The sequence below is a fragment of the Myxine glutinosa genome, chromosome 2 (genome assembly GCF_964187855.1).
Source record: "Myxine glutinosa chromosome 2, kmMyxGlut1.1, whole genome shotgun sequence".
Classification (NCBI taxonomy): domain Eukaryota; kingdom Metazoa; phylum Chordata; class Myxini; order Myxiniformes; family Myxinidae; genus Myxine; species Myxine glutinosa.
In genome coordinates, this window is record NC_136262.1 from 575,201 (window position 1) to 603,034 (window position 27,834).

The 27,834-nt window shown below is 44.8% G+C and overlaps 1 protein-coding gene across 1 annotated transcript in view; it reads right to left on the bottom strand.

Moving 5' to 3' along the window:
- MAN2A2 (mannosidase alpha class 2A member 2) overlaps positions 1-27,834 on the bottom strand; it is a 421,122-nt gene that overhangs the window by 312,644 nt on the left and 80,644 nt on the right. The window contains exon 5 of the mRNA XM_068108861.2: positions 23,676-23,803. Coding sequence (XP_067964962.2) covers positions 23,676-23,803 — 128 coding nt within the window. The remainder of the gene's footprint in view (positions 1-23,675; positions 23,804-27,834) is intronic.

Genomic DNA, 27,834 nt, shown 5'->3' on the forward strand with positions numbered 1-27,834 from the left:
TGTTCAGGCCAGGCCGCCCCAGCAGGTTCAGCCCGAGAGCAGACCGCAAGATGCTGAAAGAAGTCTCTAAGAACCCCAGAATGTCATCACGGGACCTACAGGTAGCTCTTGCCACTGTTGATGTCAAAGTGCACGAGTCTACCATTAGAAAGAGGCAGCACAAATTTGATCTACATGGGAGGTGAGCCAGGAGGAAACCTTTGCTGTCCAGAAAGAACATCAGGGCAAGACTGAAGTTTGCCAATGAACACCTCGGCAAAGACCAGCACTTCTGGAACAATGTGCACTGGAGAGATGAGTCAAAGGTAGAGCTATTTGGCCACAGTACCAGAAGACATGTTTGGCGAAAACCAAAGACAGCATTTGACCACAATAACCTGACACCAACTGTAAAGCATGGTGGTGGAAATATTATGGTTTGGGGCAGCTTTGCTGCATCAGGGCCTGGGCAGCTCACCATAATATAATCCACTATGAATTCTTCATTGTACCAGAGGGTGCTTGAGGATAATGTGAGGCCATCTGTCAGAAAGTTGAAGCTCAACCGAAGGTGGACCTTGCAACATGACAATGACCCTAAACATACCAGTAAATCCACCAATGAATGGCTGAAAAGAAAGAAATGGAGGGTTCTGGAATGGCCAAGTCAAAGCCCGGATCTAAATCCCATCGTGATGTTGTGGGGGGATTTGAAACGAGCTGTGCATGCAAGAAACCCCTCAAACATTGCACAGCTGAAAGAATTCTGCATGGAGGAGTGGGCAAAAATTTCTCCCAGTCGATGTCAGAGACTGGTAGACAGTTCGAAGAAACGCCTACTTGAGGTTGTTTCTGCCAAAGGGGGCAATACCACCTATTAGAGCCAAGGGTGTACTTACTTTTTCCACATGCGAAATTTGCATTTATGTTTATTTAAATTATACAATGGACTACAAAATGTAAATGTTTCATGATATTTGTTATGTTATATCACCTTTATCTCTCAATATTGTTGAAATGAAGATCAAATAGCTGTATGTTGAAATATGTTGAAAAAGTCAAAAATTTACATGGGGTGTACTTACTTTTTCACGTGACTGTATATACAGACTTGGCATTTAATATGGAATTTTTTTTTTTCTTGACTTGGGTTTACTTTCTGAACTCAGTATATCAATCTGGTGAGTTTCTTTTACCCTTCGGTGATGTCTTTGTTGAAAGAACCATGTCACTGATTGTCTTTCGCAGCAAGATATCAATAACAGGCTTATATCACAGGTGGCGTGACAAAATGTAAGGACAGGTACATTTTACGATTGGCTTCACAATCGGGTATATAAGGGTTGTTGCGTTCTGTATTAATGGAAAACAACTGCTGCAAGTCTACAAAAGTTATTGCCGCTTCCTCTGGAGATGGTCCGTCAACTTGACAATGCTGTTTGTCATGGAGTGGTGGCTTTACGAAATTCTGGCATGAAACAGCGTGCTATTGCTCGGCAGTATGGCATCACTCAAGGTCAGGTGTCAAAGATCCTGAAACGAAATACTCAGAGGGGTGTCCCTACTCCAATACTGAGGCCAGGACATCCACGCAGAACCACAAGGAGAGATGATCGCCAGCTGCACCGGTGAGTCTGCAATGGCCGTACCAAGTCAGCTAATCGGCTTAGGGCTGAGTGGCAGCAACTGACAAATGTGCCTGCATCCAGAAGGCTAGTCAACCAACGACTGGTTCAAGCAGGCTATCGTGCCAGGCGTCCCCTGAGAAAGCCACGCCTGACCAGACAACACAGCCAGCGCCGATTGCAGTGGGCCAGAGAGCACCGTCAATGGCAGCCAGGACACTGGAATCACGTGACCTTCAGTGACAAGTCTAGATTTCTGGTCTATCGTCAAGATGGCCGCGTCCGAGTGCGCAGACAAGTGCATGAAGCCCACAACGAAGATTGTATAGTGCCAAGAGTCAAAGCTGGAGGTGGTGGGGTGACCGTTTGGGCTGCTTTTCATGCAGGGGGCAAAACTGACCTGGTTGTTCTGAATGGAAACCTGAACCAGTTCAAGCACAGGGTCATTCTGGAAGAAACATTGCTTCCATTTGCTCTTGCAGCCTTTCGAGGAAACTTTGTCCTCCAAGATGACAATGCACGGCCTCATCGTGCTCGCATGATCCAACACTTTCTTGCTGACCGTGGTGTAGAGCATATGGAGTGGCCTGCCATGTCCCCGGATATGAATCCGATAGAGAACTTGTGGGCAGAATTTTTTTTTTTTTTTTTTTTTTTTTTTTTTTTTTTTTTTTTTTTGTATACAATATCGAGGCTCGTGAAAGAGCGAACATTAATCACACAGAAAGACAAACCGACACATAAAACATATAACATAGGGAGCGGTAGACAAGATGGGGAGAGAGGGGGAAGGACACAAACACAACATTTGAGAGCAGGGACCGAGAGACATGGAGACATCGAGAGATCTGAGAGAGGGCGAGGGCTTTGGGGGGGGGGGGGCGTGGGAAGGGGGCAGTGGGAGAGGTATAAAACATATGGACACTGCCAGGACTTCCAGGAAAGAAGTTGGAATTTCAAACAAGGTGGATCTGGGGTGAATTAGCGGGGGTAGAAAAGATCAAGGTTTTGGATGGGGGAAGATAAGAGATGGTGGTGAACAGCTGTTTTAAAGACCTGGAGGGAGGAGTGGGATTGAAGGGAGTGAGGGAGTTTGTTCCAGAGGCGGGAGAAAAGAGGAATGAAAGAGTGAAGGTGAGCGGAGAGCCGAGATTTCGGCAGTTTAACCATCAGAGGGTTGCTGGCAGATCTTGTGCGACCTGTAGGAATATTTGGGGGACAGAGCACAGAGAGAGCTGGGGGTGCAAGGCCGGAGAGGAGTCGGTAGAAGACAGAAAGACCACCTACCTGCCTGCGGTGAGTGAGTGAAAGGCCCTCAGAGATAGCTTCATCGCGGGAGATTCCAATAATTCTGAAAGCTTTGGTTTCAATAGCGTGAAGCCGAGCTAGGTGTGAGGCAGGAGCACCGGCCCATAGGGGAGAACAGTATTCCATTGAGCTGCGGATGAAAGCCTTGTATGTGGTGAGGAGCTCAGGTGTGCCGAGGAAGGACTTCGCACGACGGAGGATGCCCAGTCGGCGACTGGCTTTGGAGGCCAGCTTGGAAATGTGGTTTTCCCAAGAAAGATCATGGCAGATAGTGAGACCCAAAATCTTGAGCGACAGAACTTCTTGGAGAGGATTGTTGAGGAAGTAGGTGGGAGGGTTGTCCAGTCGATCTTTTCGGAGAGACATAGTAAGAGTGTGAGATTTGTCAGGATTGAAAGACATGTTCCACTTGTTTGACCAGTCTGTGATTTTGTCCAGGTCTTCAGAGAGTGAGGAGGCAGCAGACTGCCGATCTGAGGGAAGAGGAATGGAGCGGCAGAGAGTGGAGTCATCAGCAAAGAGATAGAGAGGATTTTCGAGAGAGTCAGAGAGATCATTGATGAAGACCAGAAAAAGCACGGGGCCCAGAACACTGCCTTGGGGAACTCCAGCCTGAACAGGAAGAGGAGATGAGAGAAACCCATTCAGGGCCACACGTTGACGACGACTAGAGAGGAAGTCCGCCAGCCATGCGTGGAGATTTCCATGGATACCAAAGGAGGAGAGTTTGGTGAGCAGAGCGGGGTGCCAGACCGTGTCGAAGGCACGTGATATGTCGAGGGAGACAGCTCTAATTTCCTGTTTGGCATTGAGGACCTCCATCCATTGTTGAGACAGCAGAAGCAGCATGTCCAGAGTAGAGTGACCTGGTCTGAAACCAAATTGATGATCAGAGATCAAGCCATTGGAGAAGAGGAAAGATTTCATATCAGAAGCAATGATGGATTCCATGACTTTGCTGATAATTGGGAGAAGGCTGATTGGTCTGTAGTTGCTAGGATCTGTTTTTGCACCTTTTTTGTGCAAAGCGGGATGTTGGCTGATTTCCAAGCAGATGGCAGTTGACCTTGAGCAAAAGAGAGGGTGAAGAGAACAGAGAGAGGGTGAGATAGAGCAGCAGAGCAGGATTTTAGGACCCGTGGGCTGATGCCGTCGGGTCCAGTTGCAGAATCAGAGTCGAGGGTTGACAGAAACTTTTCCACCTTGTCAGGAGGAAAGGACACGGAGTCCAGGAGCAGCAGGGTACGACTGGGTATGGTGGGTACAGAGAGGGATGGGTTTGGGACACAAGATTTAGAGGCAAACACAGAGTTGAGGCATTCAGCTTTTTCACGTGCGGAGTCAGCTGTGTAGCCGTTTGAGGTAAGGGAGGGGATGGAGGGGGAACAAACACCAGAAACGGATTTGACCAGACGCCACCAGGATTTGGAAGAGGGAGACAGATAAGAGAGTTCAGTCTTGAGAACGGAGAGATATTGTTTCCTGGCTCTCCTGAGGGTGGACACACACTTGTTTCGGGCTTTGTGAAAGGAAATGAGATTTCCTTCCGTTGGATTTGCTTTCCAGGAGATGAAGGCAAGTTGTTTCTGGGCAACAGCCTCACCACAAGATTCCGTGTACCATGGACGGGAGGAAGGGTATGACAACTGAAGACGAGATGGGATAAATCTGTGCATGAGAGAGAGCAATTTACTTTGGAAGAATTCCCAGGATGAGTTGATGTCAGAGGTGGTAGAGATGGGAGACCAGTCCAGATGATTGATGGCTGCTTGAAGACCGTGCCAGTTGGCCTGAGTGAAATGCCAGACTCGTCGACGCTGAGCAGGCTCCCTGAGGATGGTCAGAGAGATGTCCACTTTAACAAGGACATGATCAGATGATCCGATCGGAGCAGAAGAAGAGCAGCAGACATTTTCAGGGAAGTTAGTCCCTGATACGGACATCAAGTCCGTATCTTGACGCAGAGAGCATCAAGCACCATCTTTTTATACCAGGCAACGGCAACGGCAAGTCGGCAACGCACTAACGCAGACCTCGCTCGGCCCCGCCCACAGCAACCTCTCTCGGCCCCGCCCATAGCTGCCTCGCTCGGCCCCGCCCACAGCGATCTCGCCCGGGCCCGCCCACAGCGACCTCGCTCGGTCCCGCCACAGCGACCTTGCTCGGTCCGGTCCCTCCCACAGCGGCATCACTCCGCCCTACACGGCACTATCGATATATTATTCGTACAATGCCGGGTACTTCTGCTCGCTGAAAACAAATCTATGTGAAACATGCTAAATCATGCTAAATGCTAATCATGCAGAAGTACCCAGCAAAAACGCAATCGCTCTGTAGTACGTGCGAACGCGTAACTGAGTTAATGGCGGCAACGAACATCACGTGATCGCTCTGAGCGAATCAGCGCGCTGCTCTGCTTCCGGTCAGATTCCGGTCATAATATTTCGCGCTGAGATAAAAATATGGTAAAAACATATTATGAAATAAATTTTTAGGTCAGCCATGTTCGTCCCAGGCTCAATGGGCATGTCTGTGCCAAATATCAAGTACGTGAGCCTCTCCGTTTAGGAGTCTATCGGTAACATTACACACACACACACACACACACACACACGCACACACGCACACACAAACTGTGTTTTATATATATAGATGATCTCATTCATTGTGCCTGCGGAGGGAGGAAACAAACAACACGCAAAAATCCTACCTTAACCACAAAACTTAACCAAACATACAAAAATTCAGAACTTCCATAAAACATTTCTACATACCCAGGTCTACAGACCGCGTCCCCCGGTGGATGCCACAAGACACAACCTTACCTGTGGGGCCATCCCAATGCACCCCTAAATTTCCGCGGGCCCTGTCCAGATGTTACAGGTGAGTGACATGGCTCGGTGGATTTCGCCCTCATTCATAACACAACCCCTTAACCACTCATACTCATTCCAAAACTCATTACCACACAAAATCATAACCAAGCACGTATTTCACCCCCCCCCCCCCCACCCCTCCTGCAGGACCATGGCATTGATGTCGCATGTGTGTGCACTTCTCTCTAGACAGCGGGGAGGTACCGCACAACTAAGATGGTGGGGGCGCTTCAGGCTGTGGTGCCCGCAGTCCCAAAAACAAGTCAACCGACTCACAAGTTCATTGCCACCCCCCCCCCCCCCCCTTTACCTCTTGGCCCCGTGACAGCCCAACAGCCCTTTCGGCGTTACCCCACCGGTGAGGGTCTCCACACACCAGGCTCCTGCTTCCGCGCAGCTTCACGGGGGTCTCCTTTACACAACAGCGCCCAACCAGACCTTCCACCGACGAGCTCCAATTTCCAGATACAAATGGCTGCCAGGGGTAATTGCCGCAGAGGGGGGGTCGCAGGCATCGCTCCTCCGAGCTTGATCTGTACCTGCGGGCACACACACCTTCCCCACCCACAAGATCCCAAACACACATTTCCTCCCCCGCTGCCATTCAATTTTCCAACACATATTGCCAACGATGGTACAAAAGAGTTGCCATGGCCTGCCATTGTGAAATCCCCCGTTCACATTTTAAATTACATTTTCATTTCCAGCACGATAATCACCAATCATTCTCAGTTTCCATTCTCCACGATCACATGAAAACACATCACCACCACACAAAAACAAACGCCATCCACAAGACTCTGGGGCACACATTCCATCCCCCTCACCGGCCATGTCATCACTCTCACCCGCCCCCAACTCCAAATTACATGTCCCCAAATTTACATAAGCAAGTCCTGAAACCTGGGACAGTAAACATCAAAACACTCACCTCAAGTGCAGGTAATTACCGGTTGGTCAGGTCCAAAGTGCCATCCACCCACAAAATCCCAGAATTTCTCATTGGACCTACCAAATTCTTCCAAATTTCTCTTTTCTCCCCACTATACTGATTACTGGCAGGTATGTGGGTCCGCATCCAATGGTGATTATCACTACACAACTACTGTGTGGCCACGACAGCTCCGCACCCCTACCGTGCAAGGGTCATCGGGACAAGGTGAGCAGTCGAAACGCCAACATGGCCCATGAGTGTCCATAAGGGTGCGACCCACCATCAATCCTTCGGCCCCCCTGCGAGGAACACAGCTGCACCAGCCCCAGCTGGCCAATGTGGTGAGCACATGCTGCCAATAACACTACCGCACGCACAACCTCGGCCCTGGGGGAGACGGTCGCAGTGCGTGGCATTCCCCTCACGTCACCTACGCCGCCCTCGCCCCCCCCCCCCCCAGTCCACAGAACCGCAGCCCCCCCAGTGCCCACCCACACTTGACCACACCAAGGTCCAGTCAACAGCCATGCTCCACCACGAGCCCCACCCAGAAGACATGGTCCACACACCTCGGACACCCATAGCACCACGTTGACCCCCAGACCCCCAACTACATCCCCAATACCATGTTTTTGTTTTTCCTTGTTCAAGCGGGGCCATCATCTATGAAAGTTTGACTTGGTTTTTGTTGGTGGCAAAGTGTTTTATATAGCTGTGTTTATAATCATGGTCACAAACATCACAATATGTTGTGACTTTGTTGATCTTTTAAAGAAACTTCATCTTATTATATGAATTCATGTCTTTATATATAAGCAATATATAAAATAATTTTTTTTTTGTTATATTTTTTTGATTATGATTTTAAAAACGGATATAGTGACGTGAAAAACTAGGTACACCCCATGTAAAGTTTTGACTTTTTCAACATATTTCAACATACAGCTATTTGATCTTCATTTCAACAATATTCAACAAGGACTTCCGCTTCCGGTCCGGTATGAAGAGGACGCAGGCGTCACATGCTCGCCGCTTCTTCGACCGGGCCACTGTCAGTTGCTTTCTTTTTTGGTGGTCGTGCGGATTTTTTGGCCATTGAGTCTGCCCTCTGCATAGCCCCGGCTCTGCTCCCTGCTTCGCCTGCCCGGCTCCTTCGCCTGCTCGCTGCTTCCTCGGGCACGCTGTCGTGGGTTGTGACCATCGCAGCGGTTTGGTGGCGGTTTCCCGCCGTGATCTAGATTTGTAGCGGCGGCGGTCGATTTCCGCTGCATTTGCCGCTTTGCCGTGATCAACCTTGGCCTCGTGATCGTCTCTTTGCTGCTGCCTGCCCTCTGCTTGGTCCCGGCTCTGCTCCTGGCTTCACCTACCTGGCTCCTTCGTTTCCTCGGGCCCGCTCTCGTGGGTTGGGACCATTGTTTCACCTCCTCAACCTTGGCCTCGTCTCGTCTCTCTGCCCCTGCCTGGCATGGCTCTGCGGTACTCCGCCGCAAGGCTCCTTCTGCTCAATACCCGCTCCACCCCATCATGCATCTCTGCCATCAAATCAAATGGACTCCTCCGACGACCCAGGTACATTCACCGTGGCTCCGGTCGTAAGTTTGTTTATTTGCAATCAGGTCACTCCATCCCCGTCCTCTGATCGGCTCAGCGCACTCTCACTCTTCGTCCCAGCGCACCTGGTCACAGCAACGCACACGATCGCACCTCCTGCCTACGAACCCTGGCTAAATCACCTGAATTCATCCCTGCTGTTCAAAACAACATCAAGCTCACCCTGTTCAACCCCCAGTCCCTCAACAACAAATGCCTCATCCTGAACGAATACATCCTGGATAACAAACTGGACTTTCTCTGTCTCACCGAAACCTGGCAACAACCTCTGGACTACGACACACTCAACCTCACCACACCCAATGGATATTCCTACATCAATAAACCACGCTCGGAGGGCCGAGGTGGTGGAATTGCCGTTATCCACCGTCAAGACATCAAGACCAACCTCATCTCCATCTCTTCTGCTCCATCATTTGAACACCTGGCTTTTAAACTCTCTGGTCGCACGCAGTCAGTCATGGCTGTCGTCTACCGCCCGCCCAAACCCCACCCATCATTCCTGTCTGACTTCTCCTACTTTCTGACCCAGCTATGCTCCCTCTCCCCCTCAATCCTCCTCCTTCGTGATTTCAATATCCACATGGACTCCACTGACTCCACAATAACCACTGACTTCACTGATTTACTCACCTGCTTTAACCTCACTCAACATGTCGACTTTCCTACCCATATCCGTGGTCACATTTTGGACCTTGTCTGCTCCACTGGATTAAATTTGCACCATCTCTCTGGCTCCGACCTCACCCTCTCTGACCACTTAGCCATCACTCTGACCATCAACATCCCCGCCCCAACACCAAGGCATTATCGCACTATCAACTTCCGTAAGCTAAACGCTCTTTCACCTACCTCATTCTCATCCACCCTCTCTGAAAAAATGTCCACTTCTCCCTTCATTGACCTCCACACCCCTTCCGACCTCACCGACTACTACAACCAAAACAGTTTCTTTCACCCATTCTGCTCCCTGGTTTACCCCTGAACTCCGCCTGATGAAAACTCGTGCTCGCCAACTTGAAAGACTCGGCAATAAAACGGGTCTCACAGTTCACTCCCAAGCCTACAAGGACCACCTACAACACTACAAAGATGCCCTCTCCCGCGCCCGCTCCGCCTACTACTCTCAAATTATCCACTCTGGCTCCGGAAACCCAAAAGCACTCTTCTCGACAATAAACAAACTCCTCCGCCCCCTGAACACCACCACCCAGTCATTCACAATAGACAACTGCATCTCCTTCCTCTCTTTCTTCCAACGCAAAATTGACGACATCTACAACAGCTTGACCACCGCCGCACCCGCCAGTCAATTCTCCCCAGTCTCCCCAACTGACCTCTCTGAACTCCTCATAGGAATTAAAACTGCCACCTGCACTCTGGACCCCATCCGCTCCAGCTTTGTCAAGGCCTCCCTTCCTGCTCTCTCTCCACTTATCACGGCAACAATAAACTCCTCCCTGTCTACAGGCATCGTCCCACCATCCCTCAAAATTGCTGCTGTTACCCCCATTCTGAAAAAACCTGGACTAATCCCTGACACCCTAAACAACTTCAGACCCATCTCCAACCTACCCTTAATGTCAAAAGTTTTGGAACGCGCTGTAGCCACTCAACTCAAACATCATCTCTCTGCCAATAACCTGTATGAAACATTCCAATCCGGATTCCGCTCCAACCACAGTACTGAAACTGCTCTCCTCAAAATCACCAACGACCTTCTCCTCTCCTCTGACGCTGGCAACCTCAACATTCTCGTCCTCCTCGACCTCAGCGCTGCCTTTGACACCATCGATCACACCATCCTCCTCACCCGACTTGAATCCACGTTTAACGTGACCGGCACTGCCCTCTCTTGGATTAAATCATACCTCTCTGACAGACGCCAGTTCATCTCCATCAATAACTGCAAATCCCCCACTGCTCCCCTCCCCCAAGGTGTCCCCCAAGGTTCAGTTCTTGGCCCCCTCCTCTTCATCCTTTACCTGTCCCCCCTCGGTCACTTACTCCGCCGTCATGGTCTCCAATTCCACTGCTTCGCCGATGACATCCAGCTTTTCATCTCCACCAAGTCCGTCTCCACCGACACCCACTCTATCCTGACAAACTGCATCACTGAAATAAAATCCTGGCTTCAAATCAACTTCCTCAAGCTTAACTGTGATAAATCTGAAATAATCATCATTGGCCCAAAAACGCTCACAAAATCCACCCATAACTTTGCCCTCAACATCGACGGTATCCCAGTATCCACCTCCCCTCACATCTGGAATCTTGGCGTCATCTTTGACCAAACCCTTTCCAGCCTTTCCTTCGACAAATACACTAAACAGATCACAAAGTCAGCCTTATTTCACCTGAAAAACATTGCCCGTCTCCGCTCATCCCTCTCCTCCACGGCTGCAGAAACCCTCATCCACGCCTTCATCACCTCCCGTCTGGACTACTGCAATAGCCTCCTCTATGGTTCACCCTAAAAAATCACCAATAAACTCCAATACATTCAGAACTCTGCTGCCCGTCTACTCACCCATTCCCGGACCCGTGACCACATCACCCCCGTCCTTTACAAGCTTCACTGGCTCCCCATCCCCCAGAGAATCCAGTACAAAATCCTCCTCTTGACATACAACGCCCTCCATAACCTGGCCCCATCCTACCTGGCTGACCTCCTCTCCAGACACTCCCACCCGCAACCTCCGCTCTGCTGGTACCAACCTCCTGACCCCCTCCATCCGGACCAAATTCAGATCCTGGGGGGACAGGGCCTTCTCCATCGCTGCTCCCACCCTCTGTAACTCACTACCTCACACCATCAGAGACTCCTCCTCACTCACCACATTCAAAACATCACTAAAGACCCACCTGTTCAACACTGCATTCAACATTTAACCCACAGCATTTAACCCCTGACTATCTCTTCTCCTTCTCCCTCCTTTTGCTTTAAATATTTCCCTATTGATTCTTGTCTTTTTGCAATTGTTGTTTTCATGTATTGTTATGCATTATGTTTTCCACTCTGTCAAAGCGCCTTTGGGCTTCTGCAAAAGCGCTATACAAAATAAAAGAATTATTATTATTAATTTTTTTTTTTTTTTTTTTTTGTATACAAGATCGAGGCTCGTGAAAGAGCTAACATTAATCACACAAAAAGACAAACCGACACACAAAACACAAAAAACAAGGGGAGCGGCAGACAAGATGGGGAGAGAGGGGGAAGGACACAAAAGAGAGGGGGAAGAGGGGGAAGGACACAAACACAACATTTGAGAGCAGGGACATCGGGAGGACTTGGGGGGAGGTGGGAGAGGATTAAAACATATGAACACTGCAAGGACTCTGGGGTGAATTACCGGGGGTAGAAAAGATCAAGGTTTTCGATGGGGGACGATAAGAGATGGTGGTGAACAGCTGTTTTAAAGACCTGGAGGGAGGAGTGGGATTGAAGGGAGTGGGGGAGTTTGTTCCAAAGGCGGGAGAAAAGGGGAATGAAAGAGAAGGTGAGCAGAGAGCCTAGACTTTGGCAGTTTAACCATAAGAGGGTTGCAGGCAGATCTTGTGCGACCTGAAGGAATATTGGGGGGACAGAGCACAGAGAGAGCTGGGGGAGCAAGGCCGGAGAGGAGTCGGTAGAAGACAGAAAGACCACCAACTTGCCTGCGGTGAGTGAGTGAAAGGCCCTCGGCGTTGACTACATCGCAGGAGATTCCAATGATTCTGAAAGCTTTGGCCTCAACAGCGTGAAGCCGAGCAAGGTGTGAGGCAGGAGCACCAGCCCAGAGGGGGGAACAGTATTCCATTGAGCTGCGGATGAAAGCCTTGTATGTGGTGAGGAGCTCAGGTGTGCCAAGGAAGGACTTCGCACGACGGAGGATGCCCAGTCGGCGACTGGCTTTGGAGGCCAGCTTGGAAATGTGGTTTTCCCAAGAAAGATCATGGCAGATAGTGAGACCCAAAAGCTTGAGCGACAGAACTTCTTGGAGAGGATTGTTGAGAAAGTAAATGGGAGGGTTGTCCAGTCGGTCCTTTCGGAGAGACATTGTAAGAGTGTGAGATTTGTCAGGATTGAAAGACATGTTCCACTTGTTTGACCAGTCTGTGATTTTGTCCAGGTCTGCAGAGAGTGAGGAGGCTGCAGACTGCCGATCTGAGGGATGAGGAATGGAGCGACAGAGAGTAGAGTCGTCAGCAAAGAGATAGAGAGGATTTTCAAGAGAGTCAGAGAGATCATTGATGAAGACCAGAAAAAGCACAGGGCCCAGAACACTACCTTGGGGAACTCCAGCCTGAACAGGAAGAGGAGATGAGAGAAACCCATTCAGGGCCACACGTTGACTCCGACCAGAGAGGAAGTCCGCCAGCCATGCATGGAGATTTCCATGGATACCAAAGGAGGAGAGTTTGGAGAGCAGAGCAGGGTGCCAGACCGTATCGAAGGCACGTGAAATGTCAAGGGAGACAGCTCTAATTTCCTGTTTGGCGTTGAGGACCTCCATCCATTGTTGAGAAAGCAGAAGCAGCATGTCCAGAGTAGAGTGACCAGGTCTGAAACCAAATTGATGATCAGAGATCAAGCCATTGGAGAAGAGGAAAGATTTAATATCTGAAGCAATGATGGATTCCATGACTTTGCTGATAATTGGGAGAAGGCTGATTGGTCTGTAGTTGCTGGGATCTGTTTTTGCACCTTTTTTGTGCAAAGCGGTGATGTTGGCTGATTTCCAAGCAGATGGCAGATGACCTTGAGCAAAAGAGAGGGTGAAGAGAACAGAAAGAGGGAGTGAAAGAGCAGAAGAACATGATTTTAGGACCCGTGGGCTGATGCCGTCAGGACCAGTTGCAGAATCAGAGTCGAGGGTTGACAGAAACTTTTCCACCTTGTCAGGAGGAAAGGACACAGAGTCCAGGAGCAGCTGGGTACGACTGGGTACGGTGGGTACAGAGAGGGATGGGTTTGGGACACAAGATTTAGAGGCAAACACAGAGTTGAGGCATTCAGCTTTTTCACGTGCGGAGTCAGCCGTTAAGCCGTTTGAGGTGAGGGAGGGGATGGAGGGGGAACAAACACCAGAAACAGATTTGACCAGACGCCACCAGGATTTGGAAGAGGTGATATTGAAGAGGTGATATTTGGAAGAGGAAGAGGTGATTGAAGAGGATATATTGATAGATAAAGGTGATATAATAAAACAAATATCATGAAACATTTACATTTTGGAGTCCATTGGATAATTTAAATGAACATAAATGCAAATTTCGCATGTGGAAAAAGTAAGTACACCCTTGGCTCTAATAGGTGGTATTTTCCCCTTTGGAAGAAACAACCTCAAGTAGGCGTTTCTTCTAACTGTCTACCAGTCTCTGACATCGACTGGGAGAAATTTTTGCCCACTCCTCCATGCAGAATTCTTTCAGCTGTGCGATGTTTGAGGGGTTTCTTGCATGCACAGCTCGTATCAAATCCCCCCCACATCTCGATGGGATTTAGATCCGTGGCTTTGACTTGGCCATGCCAGACCCCTCCATTTCTTTCTTTTCAGCCATTCCTTGGTGGATTTACTGGTATGTTTAGGGTCATTGTCATGTTGCAAGGTCCACCTTCGGTTGAGCTTCAACTTTCTGACAAATGGCCTCACATTATCCTCAAGCACCCTTTGGTACAATGAAGAATTCATAGTGGATTCTATGATGGTGAGCTGCCCAGGCCCTGATGCAGCAAAGCTGCCCCAAACCATAATATTTCCACCACCATGCTTTACAGTTCGTATCAGGTTCTTGTGGTCAAATGCTGTCTTTTGTTTTCGCCAAACATGTCTTCTGGTACTGTGGCCAAATAGCTCTACCTTTGACTCCTCTGTCCAAAGCACATTGTTCCAGAAGTGCTGTGCTTTGCCTTGGTGTTCATTGGCAAACTTTAGTCTTGCCCTGATGTTATTTCTGGACAGCAAAGGTTTCCTCCTGGCACACCTCCCATGTAGATCAAATTTGTGCAGCCTCTTTCTAATGGTAGACTCGTGCACTTTGACATCAACAGTGGCAAGAGCTACCTGTACGTACCGTGATGACATTCTGGGGATCTTAGAGACTTCTTTCAGCATCTTGCCGTCTGCTCTCAGGCTGAACTTGCTGGGGTGGCCTTAGTGCTGTTAGCTAGATTCAAAATCCCGTCTCGGAACCGTCTCGATAAATTTTCAATTTTCATAACGGGATCTCGGATCGGCTCGGTTCCCGGCAAAGTAAAAAAATAAAAAAAATAAAAAAAATAAAAAAAAAATTAAATAATAATAAGGCTTCAAAAATAATGGAATTTCATTTCAATATATAAACAACAATGAAAAAAATTCATTTCTGATGTTGAGTACTTAAATTCCGACTTAGCTTCCATTTACCGGGATGAAATAAAATACACCGCCTACATGCAGATGATCGGCCACCGATGGGACCGGGTTATCTCATTACAGTTTGTATTGTCATGTAATTTCTTGCTCGGAATGTCAGAGAGAGGGAGAAAATGTTTCTGCCCAGGCATATTCGAGTCCCAGTTGGAGTTTCATTATCATTTTCTGAGTTGTGATCGCCAAGGGGCTCGCCCCCCCCCCCCCCCCCCCCGTTCCCCTCCCCTCCCCCGCCCGGCAATGCCGGGTACTTCTGCTCGTAAATTATAAAGCAGGCGGTGTAGTGATCACCCCCCCCCCCCTCCTTATTTTGACTCTGTGACTAAAGTAAACGTAATCAACTTATCAGGCCTAAAGTGGAGATAAGATAACCAAAATACTTTCACATTCAAACCGTCAATCCAAACCCCGAGGGATTCTTACAATTTATAGATTTAGCGTTGCAATTAAACATAAACGTTCATCAAAAACTCATTTCATAAAACTACATAATGTATTGTACTTGTATTAATACATTGTGTGTAGAATAATCCGTTATAAACGTGTTTTTAATCTAAATAAACATCGTCCCTCCAATCACGAGGCCTCGAGCGAGTCCCTCAATATGAATGTGCAAAAGACCATAGCAACCACATTCCGTAACTCGTCTCCAAGGACGGACACGTGACCGCAGCGGGGCGGGGCGAGGCGGAGTGATACAGCGGAAGGATTCAACAGTTTAAATAAAGCCGCGACGCGGCGGATTTTCATTGGGACCTTCATCCTGATTTCGTTACCTCCGCCACCAAAGGTAGATGGAGGTTATGTTTTCACTCCTGTCTGTTTGTCCGTTTGTTTGTGAACACAATATCTCAAAAAGTTGTGGACGGATTCGGACGAAATTTTGTGGAGATGCAGCGTGTGTGACAAGGACGGAATGATTAGATGTTGGTGAAGATCCGGATTCGGAATTCGGATTCGTTTGCAGTGCATTGTTTGTTGACAAGGGGAAAATCCTGGAATGGAACAGTGAGTTTACTTTATCTATCATCGTTTGTGTCAGTTCAGCTGCACTTGCGAAAAATGATGCTTGTGCAGAAGCAGAGTAATGAAAGCAAGGCTCAATAAATGCCTCTATTATGGAAAATATCTGCAAGAAGTTGGAATTTTAACCGGGATTTTTTTACCGAGAAATTGCGTCAATCAATTTATCTCGGGACCGTCCCGAGACCGTCTCGAAAGCCGAAACCGCCGGGATTTCGTCCCGGTCTCGGCTCGGTTGACAGCCCTAGGTGGCCTGGCCTGAACAAGTTGGCAGTTGTTTGGAATCTTCTCCACTTGTAGATGATCTTCCGGACAGTCGAATGATTGATTTCAAATTGTTTGGAGATCTTTTTAAATCCCTTCCCAGACTCATAGGCATCTATAACCTTCTTTCTGAAGGCCTCAGAGAGCTCTTTTGATCTAGGCATGGAGACGTGGCACACTTCAACAACAAAGAGCAAACCAAACGAAATGTCTGAGGTTTAAATAGGACAGGTTCCTCCAAGATCCTCTCTAACGATGTTCTAATCATTTGCACGTGAGCTGGTGCACCTGATTCTAATTTTAGGTATTTGAAGTAGTGATAAATGTAGGGGTGTACTTACTTTTTCCACATGTGAAATTTGCATTTATGTTTATTTAAATTATACAATGGACTACAAAATATAAATGTTTCATGATATTTGTTGTATTATATCACCTTTATCTATCAATATTGTTGAAAAGAAGATCAAATAGCTGTATGTTGAAATATGTTGAAAAAGTCAAAACTTTACACGGGGTGTACTTACTTTTTCACGTGACTGTAGATATATATATATAAAATCAATGGCACTGAGGTATAATAATTTTGATATTAAAAACATAATTTTTGGAACGCCTAAATATTCCAAACACCGGGGAGTTGAATCTTGTAAGATATCAATTAAATATAAACATTCGAATGAAAACATTTCAAAACTATATATTGAAACACCAGAGGTATTGTCTTGGGGTATTAAACCAAGCTGACCTGTTGGTGTGGGTATTAATAAAATTATTAGGTCATTTTCTTTCCCAATTACTACATTCAATTCACGATCGTCTACATCAACCGAGGAAAGGAAAACTATGAAAATATTTGAAGCGATTCATTCATTGGTTAAGTTCCATGTATTAAGAGAAACCAAATTTAAATATCCTCTTAACATAGTAAATATATTGTTACGGTCCGCGGTTAAGGATGTTGTTTGCCGAGCGGAGGCGCCGCGGCCGAACAGTTTTTCCCGACTCACCCGATTCACCCAGACGTTGGCCATATCGCGCCACAGCTATTCAATATGGAAAATACTAAGACGACACGGATGTGAAGAAGAAGCAGACAAAAAGAAAGGTTTGAAATACGATTACTATTTACAGGCTCAAAATAACCAAGGAGAAGGAAAGATAAGAAAATAATATACAGAAGCTTTTAGAGACACAGGGAACCTACTAGCTTATACAGACTTAATTGACTACCCAGGACAGCACAAACAGAACAAACTCACGTACGCAAATGGGGAACTTGCAGGCAGAAATGGCTGGAAGGAGAGGAAAGTCCAATGGGTCCGGCAGCACGATCCGCGCGTTGACGCAGCCGCCGTTCCTTCGCGGCCCTGCTCCAAACTGCCGTCCAGGCCCCAAACGGCTGTCGAGTCTTGTTGCTGCTGTAGACGCTGCTGCTGGCGAGCAAGGTGACGAATAGCAGGCTCTTGCGCTTCCCTGGATGATCTCTGCTTTTGGACCTCACAACTCAGCTCTTGTCATAGCTCATCTCTCTTCTCAGCTCATCTGCCTTTGCACCTCACCACGCAGCTCAGCTCAGCCTTGGACCTTTTTGCAACTCTCTCTGGTCACTCTTGCGCGCGCGCTTTTATCATGCCTCCGGCGATTAAGCCGCCGGCCTTCAGGACACGCCCATCGGTGTGCTCACCTCGGCCATGGTTGGTCGCGCGACCCTCTGGCTCCGCCCTTGATGACGACGGGCGGGCACGCCTTTCTTCCCCGACCCTGCCTCGTGGCCAATGGCGGCTTTGGAGGGGATGTAATTGCCAAATTGAGGCTTGGCCATTACGAAAGGGGAAATGGAGGTTTTTGGGAATGGGAGTGAAGGGAATCTATCTCTTTTACTTGGTGCAATGGAGTGTCATGTTACTGGAAGACAAGGCCTTACTCTAAAACACATAATAAAGATATAAGCTACTGAACAAGGGTTTTATCGTGTCCTTCAATGTGGTGTTTCATGGAATTAACTACCGGGACGCCATTTTTACCTTTACACAACTCTGGAGGCAGGAGGGGCCATAATCAACAATAATAATAATAAAGCACACAATAAAAAAAACATACAATCCTCATTTCCGCAACAATATTTTGGTGTAAGTTTGATGAGGACATCTATAGGGGATTGTGCTATCACTATGTACCCAACGCTTATGACAACTGATGAAAATGATTCTCCAATAGAGATTACAACAACATTTTTTAAGGATAATGTTTCTGGAGATAATATTGATGATTGTTGTATCAATCCTCAAGATTTGATGGGGGTAAATTGTGAGGTTCTTTGTGCAATCAAGGTTTCTCAGATCCTAGTTGGAGAGCATGGGTTTTTCATTCGATTGAAAGTTAATGATGATGTTGTTAAACAAATATTTGAAAAAATACGTAAACGAATGGTTCGTAATATTTAGGGGTGGGCGTTCCTATATAGCAAATTATTACATTACCCACGGCGCATGCCGGGGGTTTTTCTATGTAGGAACCCACATTCACATTCACATTCCCATTCCCACACATTCACAAATGTTCACAAACTTGCAATACGTTGCACAAAATATTTTTTAACCGTATGGTTAAAAAATTGGTTGTTTATAATTATTTATTTTAGAAATTTGGTAAAATTGACATGCTCGTTGACTTTTTGGTTCGTCGTGGGTATGTGATTCTGCCTGCAAAGTTTGGCCTCGATCTGTTAAGCCGTTGCAGAGAAAAAGGGGTTTTCGTGTTTTCACGAAAAACAATATGGCGGCCGAATCACGTGACCTCATAATTACCATTAAACTATTCCACAGACCGAGTCCCCCCTACGGTGAAAATTTGATCTCAATCGGTCCTATTATTGCAGAGAAATTGGTTTTTAAAGGAAATTAAAACTTAAAACGGCACTCAGTTAAGGATCATCAGAATTATCAGAATTCCCAAAGTTCAATATGCCATAACTTTGTCAAAAATGATCGAAACGTCGTGAATTTCGAACTTGATCTGTAACTTATCATGAGGAAACCATGTGCCAAGTTCGAAATCATTAGCATTAAGCGTTTAGAAAAAAAGTCTGGAAAACTGTTCTTTGCGTGACGGACTGACGGACTGACAGACGGAGGGACGGCGTGCAAACCTATAGTCCCCTCCGGTGTACACCGGTAGGGGACTAATAATACGGCTGACAGGTGGCACCACGATGTCTGATTCAAAGAAACTTGTTTACCATTTCCATTGTGTTTGGTAAAAACGAATTTCCATAGAGCCAATGTTCTTCATTTGCATTGATTGTTTGCCTGTTGGCCAAACAAACTTGGTGAAATCGTAGCTGTTCTCTAGGTCAAATTAACTCAGTATGGAGTATGCAACGAACATTGTTTGATAAGTGAGATGCAAAATACTTGTAAATTATTTTGCAGGGTGGAGGGGTGTATTCCCTCCCACTTGCATACATGAAAGTAAATGGTTTTGCCTACGTGACCTCTGGGGGATGGTGATTCACATGTACCTTTCTTTCTTCCCATTTGCTTCACATACAAGTTGGTCTTATGACTATTTTTTAAAGTCTTAAAATTGTGTATGGAATTGTCAATGCAGTTTTGTTTTTCAAAAAATACCACATAGGCAACAATTCGGAACTCAATACCTGTAATTTATGCAGTTGCATTCAAGTTTGCTTCAGCAGGGGAGCTATCTTTGGCCTTTTGAGTTAAAAAAAAAAAAAACTGTCAGGAGTCCCAATAAATCTTTTTCAAAAGCAATAATGACAATTATAAACATCTGCTGAATTATCAGGACAGTTATGCTAAAATCCTGTGAAACAATAATGTTAAAGATGAATGAATTACGGATAACATGCAGGTTTGGAATTTGATGTGCTTGCAAACTCAGGTATTTCTAAGATTACATTTAAAAGTTTAATAAGTAAAATATATAAAGTTTTTTTGTAGTTTACATTTACATAGTATAAAGTAAGTAATCTTACAGATGTCCTTGTTGTGTCGGACATGAGTAAAATATATATCCACTTATTTCTTACAAATGCTTCACATTGATAGTCAATGAATGATCTTCAAATGTCCTCAAAGTCTTCAAGGATAATTAAAAGAATGATGGCTCCGCAAGGTCTGACAAAAAACAATGGGAAACAAATGGGCCTCATTAAGAATATTTGATATGCAGACCTAATCTCTAACTCACTCGGCAGGAAGTCTGCCTATCCCAACATTTCACATGACCTATCAGATCGCATTTCTTTATCCCTCCCACCCATATGTCATTCGACCAATCCCCACTGCTCTCATCCCTCCCACCCATACCTTGCTCAACCAATCCTACTACTCTCCTCCCCTTTTCTTCATGCAACCAATCCCATCTTCGCTCCTCCTTTCACTTGCTCCTCCCAATTTATTTATTTGTTTCCAGCCGGTATAAAAGACATGCTGACAAATTCAGCAGCTAGGATTTCACTTTGTTTGTAAATACTGTATGTTGATATTGTACTTAAGATTTCACTTGGGTTGTCGATACTGTATGTCGATATGGTATACTGTGCATGCTGGTGTTTTTGGTGTGTTTTTATGACGTTTTCTTTGTACATCTCTACTGAACCAGGATTGTTCACTTAGGATTTGATTTTTTTTTTTTTTTTTGTATACAGAGTCGAGGCTCGTGAAAGAGCTAACATTTATCAAACAAACAAATCAAACAAACAAGCAAACAAAGTATATAAAAAGGGGAGTGGTCGACAAGCTGGGGAGAGAAGGGGAGGAAGCACACAAACACAACATTTGAGAGCAGGGACATCGGGAGATGTGTGGGAGGGAGAGGGCCTGGGGGGAGGCAGGATAGGTATAAAACGCAAGGACACAAAGGACTTCCAGGAAAGAAGACAAAAGTCACCTCAAAATAGTGGATTTAGGGTGAAATTAGTGGGGGTAGAAAAGATCAAGGTTTTGGATTGGGGAAGATAAGAGATGGTGGTGAACAGCCGTTTTAAAGACCTGGAGGGAGGAGTGGGATTGAAGAGAGTGAGGGAGTTTGTTCCAGAGGCGGGAGAAAAGAGGAATGAAGGAGTGAAGGTGAGCAGAGAGTCTTGATTTTGGCAGTTTAACCATAAGAGGGTTGCAGGCAGATCTTGTGCGACCTGCAGGAATATTTGGGGGACAGAGCCCAGAGAGAGCTGGGGGAGCAAGGCCGGAGAGGAGTCGGTAGAAGACGGAAAGACACCAACCTGCCTGCGGTGAGTAAGTGAAAGGCCCTTGGAGATAGCGTCATCGCAGGAGATTCCAATGATTCTGAATGCTTTGGTTTCAACAGCGTGAAGACGAGCTAGGTGTGAGGCAGGAGCACCAGCCCAGAGGGGAGAGCAGTATTCCATTGAGCTGCGGATGAAAGCCTTGTATGTGGTGAGGAGCTCAGGTGTGCCAAGGAAGGACTTCGCACGACGGAGGATGCCCAGTCGGCGACTGGCTTTGGAGGCCAGCTTGGAAATGTGGTTTTCCCAGGAAAGATCATGGCAGATAGTGAGACCCAAAAGCTTCAGTGACAGAACTTCTTGGAGAGGATTATTCAGAAAGTAGATGGGAGGGTTGTCCAGTCGGTCTTTTCGGAGAGACATCGTAAGAGTGTGAGAGTGTGAGAAAGACATATTCCACTTGTTTGCCCAGTCTGTGATTTTGTCCAGGTCTGCAGAGAGTGAGGAGGCTGCAGACTGCCGATCTGAGGGATGAGGAATGGAGCGGCAGAGAGTGGAGTCATCAGCAAAGAGATAGAGAGGATTTTCAAGAGAGTCAGAGATCATTGATGAAGACCAGAAAAATCACAGGGCCCAGAACACTGCCTTGGGGAACTCCAGCCTGAACAGGAGGAGGAGATGAGAGAAACCCATTCAGGGCCACACGTTGACTACGACGAGAGAGGAAGTCCGCCAACCATGTGTGGAGATTTCCATGGATACCAAAGGAGGAGAGTTTGGTGAACAGAGTGGGGTGCCAGACCGTATTGAAGGCACGTGATATGTCGAGGGAGACAGCTCTAATTTCCTGTTTGGCATGGAGGACCTCCATCCATTGTTGAGACAGCAGAAGCAGCATGTCCAGAGTAGAGTGACCTGGTCTGAAACCAAATTGATGATCATAGATCAAGCCATTGGAGAAGAGGAAAAATTTCATATCCGAAGCAATGATGGATTCCATGACTTTGCTGATAATTGGGAGAAGGCTGATTGGTCTGTAGTTGCTAGGATCTGTTTTTGCACCTTTTTTGTGCAAAGCGGTGATGTTGGCTGATTTCCAAGCAGATGGCAGTTGACCTTGAGCAAAAGAGAGGGTGAAGAGAACAGAGAGAGGGAGCTGAAAGAGCGGAAGAACAGGATTTTAGGACCCGTGGGCTGATGCCATCAGGTCCAGTTGCAGAATCAGAGTTGAGGGTTGACAGAAACTTTTCCACCTTGTCAGGAGGAAAGGACACGGAGTCCAGGAGCAGCTGGGTACGACTGGGTATGGTGGGTACAGAGAGGGATGGGTTTGGGACACAAGATTTAGAGGCAAACACAGAGTTGAGGCATTCAGCTTTTTCACGTGCGGAGTCAGCTGTGTAGCCGTTTGAGGTAAGGGAGGGGATGGAGGGGGAACAAACACCAGAAACAGATTTGAGCAGACACCACCAGGATTTGGAAGAGGGAGACAGATAAGAGAGTTCGGTCTTGAGAACGGAGAGATATTGTTTCCTGGCTCTCCTGAGGGTGGACACACACTTGTTTGTGAAAGGAAATGAGATTTCCTTCCATTGGATTTGCTTTCCAGGAGACGAAGGCAAGTTGTTTCTGGGCAACAGCCTCGCCACAAGATTCCGTGTACCATGGAAGGGAGGAAGGGTATGACAACTCAAGACGAGATGGTTTGGGATTTTGTTGTGTATCTGGCAGTGTGCTCTTCCTGATTTGCAGTGTTTTCCTCTTGGTTTGATAAGGGTTTATTGTTTCCTACTGTATATCTTCTTGTAAACAAAAAAGTGATATCCTCCTCGGGAATAAAAATTTTCCTTCTTCTGACAAAAGGTTTGGACATTGAATTCTTGATTCATCAATTACATACTGTCCAAAATTCCACAACACTAGTTTACTTTCTATTCAAAAATACAATACAATATAAAAATGCATGGTCAAACAATAAGTGGACATCACTGGTAATCATCAAATTGAGTAGATTCCCCCCAGAAAGTGAACCGACATGTCATCCGATGAGAGAGTGCTCTCCAGCACCTCTAAACTGGAATAGTGATGATGAATCCTGATTACTTGGTCATGGGTATCTAAATAGGGTGCATGTATGCGTGTCCACACATGCACACACTAATAGCAGAGCAAGAAAACAAAGGTATTAAATAATTTCCTTTTTTTCTTTCTTTTTTTCTTCTTTTTTATTTTTATTTTTTCTTCTTTTTTTATTTTAATACAAGGTCGAGGCTCGTGTAAGAGCTAACAATGATCACAAAAAAGACAAACTGACATAAAACATGATAAAGGGAACAGGAGAACAAGATGGAGAATTGTACAAGAATTGTCCAAGGACAGAATAAACGTACTGGATATCCAAAACAACTCGGTATTTTTCATCTAAAATGAGCAAAAGAAGGTACTTACCCAGGTTTCTGTGAAGCCACTGATGTCCCTCTATTAACTGGTCCAGCATCGCGGTGTAGTGAGAATTTGCTTCATCGGTCATGACCCAACCACCTGTAACAATCTCTAGCTGTCCACTCTTGATCAACCTTTTGTGAGGCAGACATCATGAAATATCATCACAACGTGACCAATATGCAACTTTCATTTGGACACGTCAGGCTCATTATGGAGCTTATCCAAAATCATATCCAAAATGCAACTTTCATTTGGACAATCATGTGGTGCTCATTATGGAGCTTATCCAAAATCATATCCAAAATGCAACTTTCATTTGGACACTCATGTGGTGCTCATTATGGAGCTTATCCAAAATCGTATCCAAAATGCAACTTTCATTTGGACACTCATGTGGGGCTCATTATGGAGCTTATCCAAAATCGTATCCAAAATGCAACTTTCATTTGGACACTCATGTGGGGCTCATTATGGAGCTTATCCAAAATCGTATCCAAAATGCAACTTTCATTTGGACACTCATGTGGTGCTCATTATGGAGCTTATCCAAAATCGTATCCAAAATGCAACTTTCATTTGGACACTCATGTGGGGCTCATTATGGAGCTTATCCAAAATGCAACTTTCATTTGGACACTCATGTGGTGCTCATTATGGAGCTTATCCAAAATCGTATCCAAAATGCAACTTTCATTTGGACACTCATGTGGGGCTCATTATGGAGCTTATCCAAAATCGTATCCAAAATGCAACTTTCATTTGGACACTCATGTGGTGCTCATTATGGAGCTTATCCAAAATCGTATCCAAAATGCAACTTTCATTTGGACACTCATGTGGTGCTCATTATGGAGCTTATCCAAAATCGTATCCAAAATGCAACTTTCATTTGGACACTCATGTGGGGCTCATTATGGAGCTTATCCAAAATGCAACTTTCATTTGGACACTCATGTGGTGCTCATTATGGAGCTTATCCAAAATCGTATCCAAAATGCAACTTTCATTTGGACACTCATGTGGTGCTCATTATGGAGCTTATCCAAAATCGTATCCAAAATGCAACTTTCATTTGGAAACTCATGTCAGGCTCATTATGGAGCTTATCCAAAATCGTATCCAAAATGCAACTTTCATTTGGACACTCATGTGGTGCTCATTATGGAGCTTATCCAAAATGCAACTTTCATTTGGACACTCATGTCGGGCTCATTATGGAGCTTATCCAAAATCGCATCCAAAATGCAACTTTCATTTGGACACTAGTAGAAGGACAATGGGGGTTCTCGGACACATAAAATTTTACATTGAAGTCAATGGGGAAAATTATGGAAAGTTATTGACTCACACCCCCCTCTCTTGAAAAATTACACCCTTTTTCTCCCTCTTTTAACTTATTAACTCTCCCCATTTTTCATTATACTCGTACAGAGACCCAACGAATATCTGATCATGTTTTATCTCTCTGATAAGATCCATCCTTTTAGCACAGGAATCATCATCTAGAATATTAGCAAATATTACATTAGAATTTGCCTCGAGATATCGCTGTTGAGCTAATATGAAATGATAAACCTCTCTTAATGACCTTATCTGAAATCCTCCAGAGCCACATATCATTTTGAGATTGTAGAAAATTATTTTTCCATTGATGTCTTGACAACCGTCAAAGTTCTCACTCCATTCAAGGATATTACCTCCGAGAGCCTCTAACTTACTCGTATTTAAATTTATTCGCTTGTTTTATTTACCTTTACCCCTGTTATTTCTTCAATAAGACTTATTTGATATTTTTGACATTCATGATGTTTTCCATTTATATACCAAGGTTGTATATGTTAATCCATTCCAATGAAAACTTGTTTGACTGCTACATTTTATAAATATTAATCCCTTGAAGAATTTTACTCTCGGTTTAGGTATTGCTGTTGAGCCAATATTACATCATCTTCAGCTTAGCTTTGCTCAGGCTTGCCCAGAGATTGCCTCAGGGAATTTCCAAAGGAAACCACACCCATCATTCTTATATAAAGGGTTGAACAACAGACTAAATTTAAACTTTTTACTTTTCTTGAGAATGGACTACTGTGCCAAACTTGAATGGGATGACTTTACAATTCCTTGGGGTCCTACTACCTGTGTGGAACTCAACCTTCAAATTGATGAACTGGATTCAAACATCTTATCAATGGAGGTACGAGTTTCTTTTAATATTCACAGAGTTTGATTTATACATATAATAATCTTGTTTTAAATTAATACATTGTTATTTTCTCTCACAGGAAATTTTATCTGAGATACAAAATGAAAATACTGCTTTTACCACAACTTGGGGTGAAGTTATTGATTTGTTTGAAGACCTTTTGAAGATTAATTAAAAGATAATCAGAGAATAAACATTGTTTATGTGCTTTTGACTGTGTTTAATCCCACTCTATCATAAGCCAGACAATTCTCTAATTTATCATATGGAGTATTGGGGAATTCAAGAGGCTCAATATCCGGTATGTCATTTGGATTTATCATATTTATATAGTAAAAGATTACTTAAACTAAAAATAATCTTCACTTTTCATCAGTGCTTTCATAATCATCATCATATATAAAACTACTTTCATAGCTATCGTAAGAACACAAACTCTCAGTATCATAACTGTCTTGCGAAGACAAAGTCTCACTACCACTATCATCACTTTTAAAATCAACAAAATCTTCACTTGAATAATGACTCATATTTAATTAGAAGAAAAAACATTACCATCTCTATCGATATACTTTTTTTCATTAACAGATTCAACTACTATATTTCTAATGTTAAATGTAATTTTAAAATGGTTCCTAACTACCATTGAGCGAAATGACATTTCTCCTGATATATTAACATCTTTCATTTCATCAAGATTAACATCTTTGGGGTTGTTAAAGAATATAGAAATTTCACCGTGTTTAGAGCTAATAGTTTCATCCTCCTTTTCGATAACTTCAGTAAAAAGAGTTTTCTTTTTTGACACTTTTACATCTTTCATTACCTCCTCTTTGCTATAGATCTCCACTATTTATGGAGATCTACATTGCTATAGATCTCCATAAATAGTGGTGAAACTTTCGTAATAACTACTTTAATTGATGGTTTTCCAAAGATAGAAAATGCCCTTCCTTTAAAGGGGATTGAGGAACTCATATTTTCTTTCATCATAGGTTTAATCCAAAAGTTATTATAATCATCTTTATTCAATTTTACATCAGTGCAATATATTTCAGTATCCTTTTTAACTGTGGAAAGTGAAAGAAATTTGTCTTTAGTGTTTTGAAACATTGTATTTATTAGGCAAAAAAGTGATTATCAAGAAATCAATGGGAAAATAATTCACTATCATCTCAAAATGCTATGTGGTTCAGGAAGGGGTCAGATGAGATCATTAAGATAAGTTTATAATTTCATATTGGCTCAACAGCGATACCTAAACCGAGATTTAAATTATAATGTAATATTTATCTATATTTTAGATGGTGATTCTGCTTTTAAGAAAATTAAGCCATAACCTAAAAATGAAACGCAAGTATTCGTTGGGTCCCTGAATGAGCATAATGAAAAATGGGAGAGGGAGGAAAGGGGGTGCAATTTTTGATGATCTGGAGTGCCAGTCAATAAGTTTCCTTAATTTCCCCCATTTACTTCAATGTTAAATTTAATGTGTCCCGGAACCCCCATTCTCCAACTCATATCGCGCTCATTATATCGTTTTCTTTTTTTTTTTTTTTTTTTGGATACAACATCGAGGCTCGTGTAAGATCTAACATTAATGACAAAAAAAACAAACGGACATATAAACCATATAATCGAGCTGATCCAAAATCGCATCCAAAATGCAATTTTCATTTGGACACTCATGTCAGGCTCATTATGGAGCTTATCCAAAATCGCATGCACAAGTGCACCATATACACTACATGGCCAAAAGTATGTGGACACCCCTTCTAATAAGTGGCTTTGGCTGTTTCAGCAACACGCATTGCTGACAGGTATATATAATCAAGCACACAGCCATGCAATCTCCATAGACAAACATTGGCAGTAGAATGGGCCATACTGAAGAGCTCAGTGACTTTCAATGTGGCACCGTCAAATAATGCCACCTTTCCAACAAGTCAGTTCGTCAAT